The sequence below is a fragment of the Haplochromis burtoni genome, unplaced genomic scaffold (assembly GCF_018398535.1).
Source record: "Haplochromis burtoni strain Fernald_Lab_line unplaced genomic scaffold, NCSU_Asbu1 Contig_162, whole genome shotgun sequence".
Lineage (NCBI taxonomy): Eukaryota > Metazoa > Chordata > Actinopteri > Cichliformes > Cichlidae > Haplochromis > Haplochromis burtoni.
In genome coordinates, this window is record NW_024582523.1 from 624,624 (window position 1) to 639,774 (window position 15,151).

Below are 15,151 nucleotides of genomic sequence, written 5' to 3' on the forward strand. Positions count from 1 at the left end.
CTCCCTACTGTGTTGGGCAATTAGGAGGTCCAGGTGAGGAGGAGAAGGACGGCAGTGTGATGGTGGAGTTTGATGATGGTGACAGAGGAAGGATCTCCCTTGTGAACATCAGGCTTCTGCCCCCCGGATACCAAATTCGCTGTGAGTATGGCTTTGACTATAGGAGTTATTGAAAAAAGAAGCAGTGCAGAAGTATATTATATATATATATATATATATATATATATATATATATAAAAATAAATAAATAAATCACTTATCAACCCTTTTTGTCAGGTGCTGAACCCTCTCCAGCGCTTCTGATCTCTCCTGGACGACGAGGTCGACGAAGCTCCACCCAGGAGAAGAAAGACACAGAAAAACCACCCAATGAGTCAGAAGGAAGGCCTCAGGAAAAAAGACCAGGTAGGAGAAAAGGAACGAAGGCTTAGATGAATCTGTAGGGACTGAATATCTCTTAGGCTTTAACATATATACTGCCTGAGAAGTGCAGATCCACATGCATACATGCGAAGCAAAGCCTCTTACTGTTCCAACTATCAGCTAATAATCAGGAGCTCAGAGTGCAGGTTCAATACCCAAAGACTCATAAATTTACATTCCTAGTTAGCCACCTGTCATTTTGCCTAAGTGTAGACTATCTACATAAATCATGATTTCATCAAATGTCGTCGGTGTCCTTTGTGAAGTTAAGCAACAAACAAGTAACTGATCTCAAAGTAAGAGTGACAATAAAACTGGGAGGAGAGACAGGTTTACCAGGTTTGTTGTAGTTTGAGTAACGGATATGTTGAAACTTGGGCAGGTGAAGATGAAGGAGATAAAGATATTAAGTTTCACTAAAGCCCTTACTTCCACAATTAATCATAGTTTGTTCGTTAGACCTGACATTTTCTACTGATATTAACTTCCCTCTGGTGCTGGCTCCTTTTACAGTTGGTAGACCGAAGAAAATACATTCGGTGCCTAAGACTACCAGCACACCGACATCAGTGACTGACACCATAACAAAAGGCAGCTCTTCCATGCTGAACTGGTGCGTTCCCAGGAAGAGACCGCCAGTGGATTTCTTCCTTTTCAATGGGACGTCCCGTAAGACCCAGAAAAAGATCAGAGAGCGAGACTTGGGGTTATTTCATCGGCCTTCCTCCCACTCTTTGGCTCCACCAACCCCTATCAAAGGCATCTTTGGCTCTCCTTTTGAAGTTGACTCATTCAGTAGTATTGCTAATGGGTACTCTACCTTTGGAAGTGGTGGAAACTCTGGATCTGGGAGACCAGTTAACGCAGTAGCCTCCATGGGGCTCCGGGACTCCTCGTCTTCTTCTTGCTCCTCGTCTGTCACCATGGGTATGACAGCTGGGAGCCGGAAGCCAGCGAGTGAACGTGACAGGAAACACTTTCTTGTGAAGTTAGACCACGAAGGAGTGACCTCTCCTAAAACAAAGAATGGCAAAGCCTTGCTTCGACTAGGGGGGGCTGCAGTGAGAATAGGGAAGAGCCACGCCTCCACAGGGGCACCACTGCGATACATCCAACCCTCCCTGCTGGTGAAAGATGGCAAGAAGGGAGGAGGGGAAAGAGACAGTGGCGGGGCCCGCTCTAAGGCTCCTGTAAAAGGCGTTCCACATCTGAGAAAGGATCTTCTCTCGGCTGGTCTTGGAGTTCAAGGCGGAGATTACAGTTTGGACTACCCGAGTGACTGTCCAAGCTCTTACTCAGAGCTGGATGAGGATGATGAGGATGACGGTCAAGATGCTGACACACGAAGAAGAACTGTCTCGTCCCATCGGGGTGGTCGTTTTCTGTCTCGTCACGCCATCTGTTTCTCATCATCTTCCTCCTCCTCTTCCTCTTCCGGCTCCATCTCCTCTTCATCCCTCTGTTCCTCCGACAATGACTCCTCCTACTCCTCTGATGAAGAGTCCTCCTCCGTGCTGCTGCGCCGTGCACTGCTCCAACAGGACAAACAAAAGCACAGACAGAGCATGAACTCTGATCTCCTGAGCCCTGATCTTGCCACCTCCAACTCCTCTCCATCTTCTTCATCTCCAGCTCATGGCTATGTGACAAAAGCCAACATGGCCATGAGCTCAAAGATGAGAGCCAACAGAGTAGAAGACAGAAAGGACTACGTATCAAAAGGAAGTATGATAGGTAACAGCAGCAGCACAGCTAAGAACCAGTTAAAGAGGAAGGATGGTCCCAATACCCACCATCACAGTCAAAGCAGTGCTGGCCGCCAGCAGCTGAAACCTGCCTCTAAGGACCCGGCAACAGCTAAGAAGCAGAGGATGTCTTCACCCGAGCCCCTGCCCAACATGGCTCCTCTACTGCCTGGACGCCAGCTCTGGAAATGGTCCGGCAACCCCACACAGGTAAGAAGATTTGTGTAGTATTTGACTACTTTTTATCAGTGTTTAACAAGGCTTAAGAGATGGCTATTTGTGAGTAATCAGTGTTTATTGATTAGTCTATTGTGTTCCCAGACTGTTTTTTGGCACTGTTTCAGCTTTTTTTGTCATTGTGAGAATTTCCGAGCAGCTTTGATTTCTAATTACGTTCTCATAACTAAGTCATTTGTTTCATAATGCAAATATATTATTTTGCTTTTATTGCTTTTACAAAATCAGCTGATCTAAACCTGCTGGCTCAGTCCATATGTGTCTGTGAGTCCTGCTGGAAAATCGTATACGGTGCTATTTAACCTGCATAAGGCTCATACATTTGTTCTGCAAGTAGCTTGGCAACCGACCTCTAGCCGAGATCCTATATTTCACGATGTTCTTGGTGTTTCTGACTTCAGCTTTGTCTGTTGTCACTGATGCTTGCTCAGTTCTGCTGCTTTTCCAGCATTTTGACCTTCCATATGAGCAAATGAAAGGCCAGAGTCACACCACCAAAATAAACCTCATCAGTCAACCATATATTGACTAAAGGGGTCTTGCCAGACTTGTCGAGTATCAGTATCCTACTTAAGTCCTCCGATCTAAGTAGGTTACTGATTGTTGCTCCAGTTTCTGCTGTGTCATACCTTGATTACACACGGTAAATGCGATGATCAAATATGGTCTATCTCAGATTGCGTATTCTGCTTCAGACTTTGTACACATTAGCAATCTATCTTAGTTGGTGTGCTTAATCTGTGAAATTGTTATCCAGTTTATTAAGTTGCAGTCCCGAGATAACAGAACAAAACCTTTTGAACAACCGCTGCCATTCTCTTCTTTCATCCTATCACGCTGTTTGCTTAGTAAACACCACTACATCTGTCGTCTGAGACGTGCAGCTCGAAAAGAAACTGACCCTTCGGTCAGTAAATCAAAAGGTGCAGCACAAATATAGGTACATTACTCAACTTGTGCATAAGATTCAGTATTATTGCTTTATCAGAGAGGATTACTGGTGTTATTGTAAATGTTAGGTGCTGGAAATCATTCACTAAAAGTATGTTAGATGAATACATTATGGTGGCCCTGAGAAAAACACACACTAGTAAATAGAAAATGTAAAAAAACAAAAACAAAAAAAAAAAAACACAAAAGCTTACAAAAACCTTAAAAATGTGGAGTTGACCGAGCATAGAATTAATTCAAGTTGAGCTCAATGGTTTGAATGGTGCATTTCATTTGCTTTGTCTGTTTGCAGCTGGTGTGCATCTGCAAGCCACCTTGCAACCCATCTGTATCCTAGCTTTTCCTTTCGTGTTGTATTTGACTTTATCATTGTTGTCACTGATGTCATTCATTCTTCTTTTTCTTACTGCCACTTTTCCCATATCCAGCTTCGGATGGTCCCAAAACAAAGCCACATTGCCAAATATAGATTATTGAAGATAGAAATATCCATACCTTAAGATTATACTAAAAAAATGAAGCTGACTGGGCTGGGTTTTTTTCTCTTTTCTTTTTTTTTGTCTTTTTTTCTTTTGTGTTGGACAGATTTTGTTGGATTGGTAAATTATACTGAACCTTGCCCTAGTCTACTCTGGTGATGAAACAAACTGTAGAAACTGTCTAAATCAACTGAGTGCTGTTTTCTCTTTCCTTCACAGAGGAGAGGTCTGAAGGGTAAAGCCCGCAAGCTTTTCTACAAGGCCATTGTGCGGGGCAAAGAAACAGTGCGTGTCGGGGACTGCGCTGTGTTCTTGTCACCCGGCCGGCCCCAGCTGCCCTATGTGGGCAGAGTGGAGAGCCTCTGGGAGTCATGGAGCTCCAGTATGGTTGTCAGGGTCAAGTGGTTCTACCACCCAGAGGAGACTCGCCTGGGGAAGCGACACCGTGACGGCAAGGTAAAAAGTGGGAAGTGCATGCAGAATTTCTGGAAGGGAAATGGCCAAATTAACAAGACTGTGAAGTTTTCATGAGCATATATTACTTCTTTTTATTCCGTACCCCCAGATGATTGAACTTCCACTTAGATCATAAAGCTATTAATATTTGCAGATCTCTAAAAACTAAGCGTACGGTGACTCAAGATTAATCTAAGCTTTACATAGTCGTGCATTTTATATTTCTGGAAATGAAATGGTTTATTTGGAATAAAGAAGAATAAGTAAGATGTTTAGACTGAGCAGGAGCATATATTGTACAGGGAGTGCAGAATTATTAGGCAAGTTGTATTTTTGAGGAATAATGTTATTATTGAACAACAACCATGTTCTCAATGAACCCAAAAAACTCATTAATACCAAAGCTGAATGTTTTTGGAAGTAGTTTTTAGTTTGTTTTTAGTTTTAGCTATTTTAGGGGGATATCTGTGTGTGCAGGTGACTATTACTGTGCATAATTATTAGGCAACTTAACAAAAAACAAATATATACCCATTTCAATTATTTATTTTTACCAGTGAAACCAATATAACATCTCCACATTCACAAATATACATTTCTGACATTCAAAAACAAAACAAAAACAAATCAGCGACCAATATAGCCACCTTTCTTTGCAAGGACACTCAAAAGCCTGCCATCCATGGATTCTGTCAGTGTTTTGATCTGTTCACCATCAACATTGCGTGCAGCAGCAACCACAGCCTCCCAGACACTGTTCAGAGAGGTGTACTGTTTTCCCTCCTTGTAAATCTCACATTTGATGATGGACCACAGGTTCTCAATGGGGTTCAGATCAGGTGAACAAGGAGGCCATGTCATTAGTTTTTCTTCTTTTATACCCTTTCTTGCCAGCCACGCTGTGGAGTACTTGGACGCGTGTGATGGAGCATTGTCCTGCATGAAAATCATGTTTTTCTTGAAGGATGCAGACTTCTTCCTGTACCACTGCTTGAAGAAGGTGTCTTCCAGAAACTGGCAGTAGGACTGGGAGTTGAGCTTGACTCCATCCTCAACCCGAAAAGGCCCCACAAGCTCATCTTTGATGATACCAGCCCAAACCAGTACTCCACCTCCACCTTGCTGGCGTCTGAGTCGGACTGGAGCTCTCTGCCCTTTACCAATCCAGCCACGGGCCCATCCATCTGGCCCATCAAGACTCACTCTCATTTCATCAGTCCATAAAACCTTAGAAAAACCAGTCTTGAGATATTTCTTGGCCCAGTCTTGACGTTTCAGCTTGTGTGTCTTGTTCAGTGGTGGTCGTCTTTCAGCCTTTCTTACCTTGGCCATGTCTCTGAGTATTGCACACCTTGTGCTTTTGGGCACTCCAGTGATGTTGCAGCTCTGAAATATGGCCAAACTGGTGGCAAGTGGCATCTTGGCAGCTGCACGCTTGACTTTTCTCAGTTCATGGGCAGTTATTTTGCGCCTTGGTTTTTCCACACGCTTCTTGCGACCCTGTTGACTATTTTGAATGAAACGCTTGATTGTTCGATGATCACGCTTCAGAAGCTTTGCAATTTTGAGACTGCTGCATCCCTCTGCAAGATATCTCACTATTTTTGACTTTTCTGAGCCTGTCAAGTCCTTCTTTTGACCCATTTTGCCAAAGGAAAGGAGTTGCCTAATAATTATGCACACCTGATATAGGGTGTTGATGTCATTAGACCACACCCCTTCTCATTACAGAGATGCACATCACCTAATATGCTTAATTGGTAGTAGGCTTTCAAGCCTATACAGCTTGGAGTAAGACAACATGCATGAAGAGGATGATGTGGACAAAATACTCATTTGCCTAATAATTCTGCACTCCCTGTATAAGCAAAGACAAAAGTACCATGAACACTTTCAAAACCTCAAATTTTCTCATTGAAAACCACACAATCAAAAAGGTATTTGTAGGAGTGAAAACACTACGGAGTATACAAAAAGCATGAAAATCTGTTTAAATATGACATTATTCTATTCTTCCGATTGTCTCTCTTCCAGAATGCCTTGTATCAGTCGAGCCACGAGGATGAGAACGATGTGCAGACAATTTCCCATCGGTGTCAGGTGGTCAGTAAGGCTGAGTATGATCACCTGATGCGCGAACACAAGCCGGGTACCACGGCTAATGACCTCTTCTATCTGGCCGGAACTTATGAACCAACTACAGGCCAGCTGGTCAGTGCAGATGGCATGGCTATTGTGTCCTAGAACCACCAGCTAGGAAGAAATCAGAAAACTGACCTTGTCTCCGGAGTTTCTAGGATGGTTCTTCAGAAGACAACAGGGGGACAAAGGCAAATCAGGACAAAGACCGGAGGGCTTTGGTTACTGATTTACACGAGAAAAGGCGCTAGCCCGCCAGATAAAGCCTGGCAACACTGGCACTTAAGAGGAGACTGGTTTGTTCCGAGGAAGATCTGATCGACGTCAAATTTAACCACTTTATCAGAGCATCTTGTAATTGTGGCGAGATCGCTGCAAAACAAGTAGAGAAACCAAGGACATGAGCACTTTGGAGTGTAGTATTTCTGGAGGCATAACGGAGACTTGGCTTCCTGAAACAAAGAGAGCAGCAGAGAGCGTCTGCTAAGGAGAGACATGCTGTAAACCACACTGGTTTGGATGGTTTTAATGGTCTTATACTGGTAGTGTAACTACAACGCGGAGATTGAAAGATATCCAACAGGACCAATAAACACTGTAGTTTGGACTGTGTGTTTAAATGTGCGTATTTGTGTTTGCAGAGTGGCTGCGATGACCCTGTTTGACATATAATTAGCTCTAAGTAAATAGTGCTTTAGCGTGTGTTTATACTGTACGTGTGTGCGCGTGCGTGTGCGTGTGTGTGTGTGTGTGTGTGTGGTCATGGACGGGTGTGCTCATACAGCAAAGATGTCGACGTCATGGCACACGGGTGGGCATGCCTCTGAATATTAATCAGCCCAGTACTATTAAACGTGCAGTTTTCAGTCTTTGTGACTGAAACACAACATTAAATTTTTTTGCTCTTTTCAAGCCATACACATCAATACCTCTCTCTCTCGCATGCCCCTGCTCGGGTGCGGAGACACATGTACAGGTAGTTGGATTGTTTATTTGAACTGTGCGTGCATGTTGGGTGTGCGTTCATATGTGTGCGTGGGAGCGCGCCTGCGCTTTGTACAGCATTATGGGAAGGATTACATGATGTAAATAGTATATATTTGTTCTTATTTCTTGTTTTTGTTTTTGCAGAGAAGATTATTTTATTTAGATTTTTTTAGGGTGTGTGGGTGAGTCTGGGGTGGGCGGGGGGTGGGGAGGGATGTCAGCCTCTAGCAGAGGTTTCTTCGCTCTCAATGCACTGAACAGTATCAGATGTTTGGATTGGACATCAGACTGTATGACTGATGTGATGACTTTGTGGTTGTAGCCTCTGCTTTAGGCAAAGGGTAAATATGTAGAAAGGGTATTTGGGAAATGTTTTTTATAATGTAATCAGACAAAAAAGCTCTTTTTACTTGTGTCCAGTTCTTTCTTTCTTTTTTCTCTTTATATTTTACTCCGTTAGGTTAAGAATGTGCATTTCCTTGTTTTGTTTTGTTTTTTTCATTTTTATTTAATTTTTTTTTTTTACAAATACTGGAAAAAGCAAGCTGACTTTCTGCTGTTCTGCGATCCTGAAAGAATCTTCTGTATCTATTCTAGCCTGTATTATAAAATGTAGATATTTATCCGGCAGCAAAAAGAAACATACCAAAGCACCTGTGAGTTTACGCTTCACCACATTAGAAGAAGGAGGAAAAAAGGAAGAAAGAAACAATTTTATGAAAGACGCTCAATCAAATCTGAATCTGGGACCTCTGCAATCACCGAGGTATTCGACAGAGTTCCCTCTTGTTGTCCGCTCGCGTACATCCGGCGTTGCTATGACGGCCCCTGTTGCAGCAACATTGTCTGCACACCGCCCGGCTGATGCACTTGAGGTCTCAATGGCAACCAGAAATGGCGTCACGTGACTGTGAAGGACAATCAGAGCCAATCAATCGGACAATGCCGAGGGACAAAAAAACAAAAAAAACAAGGATCAAATCATGACTTATGCTTCTTGTCACTTTTATTCCTGCTTTGCCAAAAAATGTCTATATGTGTGTGTGTGGGTGTGTGTGTGTGTTGTCTTTTGTTTTTTTATGTTTGTTTGTTTTCGTCATTTACCATTCTGTTCTTGTTTATGCAAGCCTGTGCTGGCTGTCTGTGTGTCGGATGTAAAGGGGGAAGAACATGAATGCAACCCCCCCCCCCCTTTTTTTTTTTTTTAACTGACTTTTAACAACATTGTTCCTGTTACACTGCAAAGCAAAAGCTTTAAATGGAAACTAATGTGAAACTCAGTTTGGAAATATTACTTTTATGGGTCTTTAATTTAAAAAAAAATGAAAAAGAGAGATTTAAAGCTTTTCTTTAAGAAACACTGGATTCAGTTCTAAACATCACATTTTGACAGAAGCAACTTTTGCTTTTGTTCTTTCTTTTTATAGACCCACTGGAACCTGTTTTGTATGGTTGAGATTGCCTACTAAAATATATTATGTGATTTCAGTCATGCTATGGAAATATAACTTAAATATTTCCTCATGTACAAAAAGAAAAAAAAATATTTATCTTAATTTTATTGCCTTTTTTGTGTTTCATTAAAAAAAAGAAGAATTCTTACAAAATAAAAGCATGTCAGTTGTTTCTTTCCCCACTCCACGCCCTCCCTCCACCTTACTGTTGGCTGTGAGCTCGTTGAATACCTCCCAGTGATCATCAATGCCGATCATTTGTCTGCTGTAAGAAAATGGACCGCAGAAGAAAGCAAGAATGAGGAGGCGAGTAGGTGGGGGAACACGAGAGGAGGAAGCAATTTGAAACTATAGCTGTAGCCGATAGAGGAGGAAGAATGGGGAGAGAAAGGGCAACTGTATCTTAGGGTGTTTCATGAGAGACGACGGGATAAAGTCTCTGCAGGCTCTACAGGTGGGTCAGGTATTCAGAATAATAAAAAAACAGAACAGGATCATTAAGAGAACAAAGGGAGGATATCAGATTTCAGCTGGCAAAGATTTCAAATCTGCACTCTGTGCATTTTTGTGCTAGCGCACAGCTCATGTGAGAGTCTATAAACCACTATAAATAAATTATGTCAGTGCATTCCTGCACTGCATGGGTTTTCTGCTAGTGTGTGTATGTATTACCCAAGAACAGTTGAGATTATATCCCCCCTGCAGGCTGTGGACTGCCTGGGCCAAAGTTTGCAAATTTGCTGGTGCTTTATTCAAGACTTCCTGCAACATATTCACACCTTTTGTATCGCATTGAGCCTTTTGTTATGCCGCTCACGGCAAACTTCTACTTTACCTTTGACCTCAAATTACAATCCAGTTGCCTTGTGGCCCCTTGCATTGCCTTGAACATCGGTCATAAACTTTTTCTACTCTGAGCTGTGGTTTGTTTTTTTGTTTTTTTTAAATGGCAGCCCCTCCTTCACAGTTTTTTCCATTTTAAAACTCGGGCCAGCGTCTGTTTTGCTTGTCAATACATAACAACTTTACTCATGGTCCTTGGCCATACATACACACATTCAAATAGGGGCCAGTGGTATGTGTGCATATTTGCGTTTCTTTTGTCTTTTGCATTTAGCTGTTTCGGCAGTTTGACTTGTTATTACAAAGATATGAAACAGTACTCCCACCACACACACACACACATGCTCCCTTTCTGCTTACTGTTGGTCTTTTACATCCTCCTCATCAGCCACTCAATCAACCGACGCCTTCAAAACACACACACGTTAAGTGCAGTCTTTGACTCCTTATCAGCAGGTTTGCACTGGGCTTATCTGGTTGACATTGTTAAACTACTTTACCCAGAATGCTGCAGGAGATAGGGCCACAATGGGAGGCTCGGGTGCCCTTTGGGTTAATGAGAGAGGGCTTTCACGATGTTAGAGCAAACATGCTGAAAGCTGATTTGTGTGTGTGTGTGTGTGTGTGCGCGCGTGTGTGCGTGTGCGTGCGCGTGCGTGTGTGTGCGCGAGCGCGTGTGCAATGGGTCAAGGTGTCATAGAAAGGTGTGGCAGTTTTCGTTGCATATCTCTGTTTTCAGGTGTAGGTTTGTGCAAAGGCACAACATCTGAAGAAACAGCGAAATTTGGCAGACTGATACAGGAAAAAGTGTGAACCTAAGATGCATATGTGTGTATGCATGTGTGTGTGATGCCAAGAGGTGGGGGATGGGTGGGTCCAATCCAGAGAAAGCCCTCCATTTAGATATAGCCCGAGCATGTCACCAGAGTGAATGAATGGCTGTCAGCTGCAGCGGGATGCTGCATGTGTGTGCAGATAGTTGGTACGTGTATGTGTGCGTGAAGTTTTATATGCGTGTGCGAGCTTGTGTATATTCAGGTCACTCAGTGTGGGAGTAAGGAGATCAGCGGCTTCTCTGCATCACCTCATCCATCGTTCATCTGAGCCACAGAGAGCTCGTCACAATGATCCATCTTACTATCTGTGTGTGTGTGTGTGTGTGTGTGATACTGTAGATGTCCCTATAGCCAGCCTGACTCATTTGTAGTTGTGCAACGTATTCTGTGGAAACAGATGGAAGGCTTACATAAATCATGGATTCTTGGCAGTGTGGAAGTCATGTCCATGTCTTCCTACATTACAACACCAACAAGCGTCCACTGTTCCATTTCCCCCAGTTTTATGACTTGACTCTGGACCATTACATGGAATATTTAAAGGAAAACATTAGGCTTGTACTTTCTTCTGAATTCCCACAGATAACTGGCCAAGTGTCAATGATACGGCCATGTTTTCAGCTTAACATATGAGTAAAAATATTTGACAGGTTTAAGGCAGTAAATATCAGGATTTGGTGTCAGTTCCTCAGAGAACTGGGCATTAATTTTATAGCTGCCATTCTGCATTACTGTTCGGGGATCATAATAAACAGTGTATTCTGTACACAAAATACACTGTTTTTATACTTTTAAGACTTTTAAGACATCTACACTTGGCCATTAGATTATTCTATCATCATTAGATCATTAAAGTAGACCTAATGTGGCTCGGTTCTCTAGCTTCCTTTAGTCCAAAAACAGCTAGAAAAAGTCTTTAATTAACGCTTTTGAATGCTGCTAAAAGTGTTGTTCAAACAAAGGTTTTCTTTCTTTTTGCAGGTTCAAGTCGAGTTAAATGTGGTATGACAGGTAAGTGTTCATTGTTCTCTCAGGTTGCAGGCACCGGACGGTTGCGGTTGCTTTCATGGGTAGAACTGCAAATATTTTCTGCAGATACTTGCTGGGAATGATTCCCTTTTCTTCAACAGGCTCGTGTTTCTTTGTTAGGGAGAGGAGGGGTCAGTAAAGTTTAACCAAAAGCAGAATCCCCAAACGGGTCAGGAACGTACGAGTTAGCGAACAACACGGTGTTAAACTAAGAGACCAATATTACTGAATTAGAACACTGAGTAGCAGTGAAAGTGAAAGAAGCAGAACCTGAGGATAGAGAAGAACCATGACAAGATTGGTAACCTGTCCATGCTGTACTCTTCCTTTAACCTTGTGAAATTTTGGCTCCAGCCTCTCTGTAGCCGTGAACTGGATAAGAAGATAGATGGATATGTATTGTTATAACAGTTGGCCCTGCTATTAAACATGGTCAAAATGTTAAATAAAGATGTCAGTACAACTACAATAAATTCCTGTGAGCCAAAAGTGGAAGGTTCCTACTGCTCTAAATATACTGTTATACTGAGAGTGTATCTCCTCGATGGTAATGATGGTAATCTCGAGCACAGAGCTCTGCCTGTGAGCTCAGAGCCCCACTCACCTGCTGTTCCTTTCTTCTGCCCTTCAAAATCAGGAGGTTTTCCAATTTAGAAACTTAGGAGAATGTTAGCTTAAAGCAGGGATGTCAAACATAAGGCCCGGTGGCCAGACTTGGCCCACCAAATACTCAAATCTGGATGATTCATCAGCTTTGGAAAATGTGAAGGAAGACGTACATTTTGGACATTTACCTGTATTTTCACAAGGTTTACAACTTTTCTACTAATTAAGATCTCCTCCATGGGAATTCATATCCTTCATACACCAAAGTAAATGAGAACTAAACAATGAAATCACAGAGAGGTCCGATTTGAATGATTTTTACTATGGGTTCACTTAATAACAAAGAAAATAAAGAAAGTATAAGAAAGAAAGGATATTATCGTTCAATTATTAAATAAAATACACATTTATCACAGAACAGTCTTAGTTAATGATGATCTAACAGAACTTCTTCTGTTATTTTTACTAATTTATTTCTTAAAACTAAAGCCAGAACAGTCATGCTGACAGACGTATTTCGTTTACTACAGCAGCTTTCTTTTTCTTTGTAGAAAAACTGACATGTATTGTTTAAATATCAATTCTTTCATATTAAAACACCTCAAGGGTTAAATGTGTGGCTAAACTTCTTTACACTTACAAAAAGGGGAGTTTCACTGGTCCAGCCCACTTCTAATCAAAGTGGGCTGTATGTGGCCCAGGATGTAAAATGCCTGGCTTAAAGTGACAAAAGCTAACACATTCGTGTTAACACATATTGTTTAAAAGAGGATGAACTGAAGGGCTGCGCCAAAGATCAGGTTTGTTTTGAACTGCGAATCATGTAAAAGATAGAAAAGGTAGAGTCCAAGAATAAAATCTGCAGCTGGTAATGAGAGACAGCATGAAGAGCTGACGTATCAAAGCTGCCACTGGTGAGAAAAGCATATTTTACACATGTTTGTCTTGCTGTTTGTGAAAGCTGTGGTTTGTCAAAGCAATCATTGTTACATGTGGCATATTAAAGGCTGACGTCTTTAAATATATTTTGTTTTCTTCTTTCTCTGAATGATAAAGGTAACAAGAAAAAATAAATTACTCCTAAAATAATGTTTATGGGGTGATTCAATGGCGCAATGCAAAACGCATTAAAGCAACTGTTATTTATTTGAGCACAATATGAGTTAATTGAGAAAATTCTGCTCAAAATAACTGCATTAAAATGACCAATTTAATCAATTTGTATTTTCTGATACACCGTTCCATGTCAAGGTAAAAGCCTTTATCATTACAAACATTGTGTACACAGTGAAGCAGGGAAAAGAGTGACAAGAGTAGAAAGAAGAGAACAGTGACGAAAGGAGAAGAAAAAAGAGGAAAGAGGGGCTGAGGAAGAGGCGAGGATCAGGATGATTTTGCAGCCAGGATGCTGTCTCGGGGTGACATAGTGCCAAACTTCTTTCATGATGTCCTTATTTCACTATTAAACCACAGGAAAAGTAATGGTTTGCTTTCTGTAATGAAGCTAAAACAGACTCCACACACATACACGCACACGCTGTACATTGCTTAGACTAGTTCTGGCGGTTATCACTGATGCTGGTATTTGATATTTGGAATAGTAGAGGAGACTTGGCTGACTTGTGGCCGCCTGCCCCGACAATCAGAATAGGTCAAACATCTTGTAAAGTCTTAGTGGACACAGCAACCCGATCTGCAGACACCTGATAGCAGCAGTGCGGGAATGTGTGTGTGATATTTATGATAGGATCTTGATACAGGCAAGAATTTACACGTATCTGTGTGTGTTTGTGAAAGAGAGGCACACTCGATTGCCAAACCTGCCAACTCTACCCCAGCGACAGCAGGAGAAAAGATATATACAGTGTATTTATATTAAACAACTAGTGTAAACCCACCCACCCACATGCACACACACACACATGCACATATACATATCGCAAACAGGCCTGTATGTTCTTTCCTCTTGATCTGTTGTCAGCTACACTGTGGGGGTCATCAAAATACCTGTAACATTACACCTATCTGGACGTAACACGTACAGTAAATTAAAGCGAAACCTGAACTGTGTGGCAGTGTTGGAGGATTTATCACCTCACATGCTTCTATCACCACTTGAAATGTGAATTGATGCAACAGGCAGACAGTCGGGTCCCATTTCCTAACATTTCATCGGGTTTTTTTAAAACAATATTCCATATTAAATGGATACTATATCACAGGATCACTGTAACAGTTTTCATCGACGTGTGGCGTGCTCACAAGTCCATATCGCTTCTGTGTGAAACTGTTTCTTAAAAGGCCACTTGTTTTATGTCATATGTCAGGATATCTGGGGAATTATGGGAGGTTAAATTATATGCTGCTGTTGTTCTGTGTGTAAATTTAGACTGATGAGAAAACTGCTGTAGCTTTAAGTTGTGTATGGAAATAAATTTTTTAAAAGTTCAAGAGAAAGTGAGTCTCTGGAGTTTCTTATGGTCATTAGGGTATTCCCAGATCGGTTGGCAAGCGCTTGATGGCTGACGCCTTTTAAAATAATTTGCAAAAAGGTTGAAGAACTAAAAACTTTCCTGTCTCTCCTTTGGTTGCTACTAGATTGCTGCAATCACCCTTAATTACATAAAAGATGCTGATTTGTCTGTAGACACTACTCACCATCATCACTTTCCAAGAAGCTAGCATGTTTTTTGGTCACTAGCAGTTTGCATGCTAGTAGCTGTGCCTTAACAGAGCAAAAGGCCCAGCTTTGGAGTTGTACTCTTCACAATTACACTATAGCTTAGAGACTAGTTTGCAAATGTTTGCAGACTAGTCTGCATCTTCCATACAAACTACTCTTGCAGTTTTAAGGTGGTTTTTGGTGCCGCACCAGATAACTCTTTGCAACCAGTTTCACAGTACCAACTGCCAGCAACTACTCATGAACCATTAGCAGGTTACACACTTTTCCGCACTGACAACAC

General features: G+C 41.8%; 1 protein-coding gene across 3 annotated transcripts in view; it reads left to right on the top strand.

Moving 5' to 3' along the window:
- bahcc1b (BAH domain and coiled-coil containing 1b) overlaps positions 1–10,334 on the top strand; it is a 66,917-nt gene extending 56,583 nt beyond the window's left edge. For all 3 annotated transcript variants that reach the window (XM_042225141.1, XM_042225140.1, XM_042225142.1), the window contains 5 exons: positions 25–141; positions 277–405; positions 937–2,378; positions 4,055–4,291; positions 6,326–10,334. In XM_042225141.1, coding sequence (XP_042081075.1) covers positions 25–141; positions 277–405; positions 937–2,378; positions 4,055–4,291; positions 6,326–6,535 — 2,135 coding nt within the window. In that variant the 3' untranslated portion in view covers positions 6,536–10,334. The remainder of the gene's footprint in view (positions 1–24; positions 142–276; positions 406–936; positions 2,379–4,054; positions 4,292–6,325) is intronic.
- Positions 10,335–15,151: the final 4,817 nt, after the last annotated feature.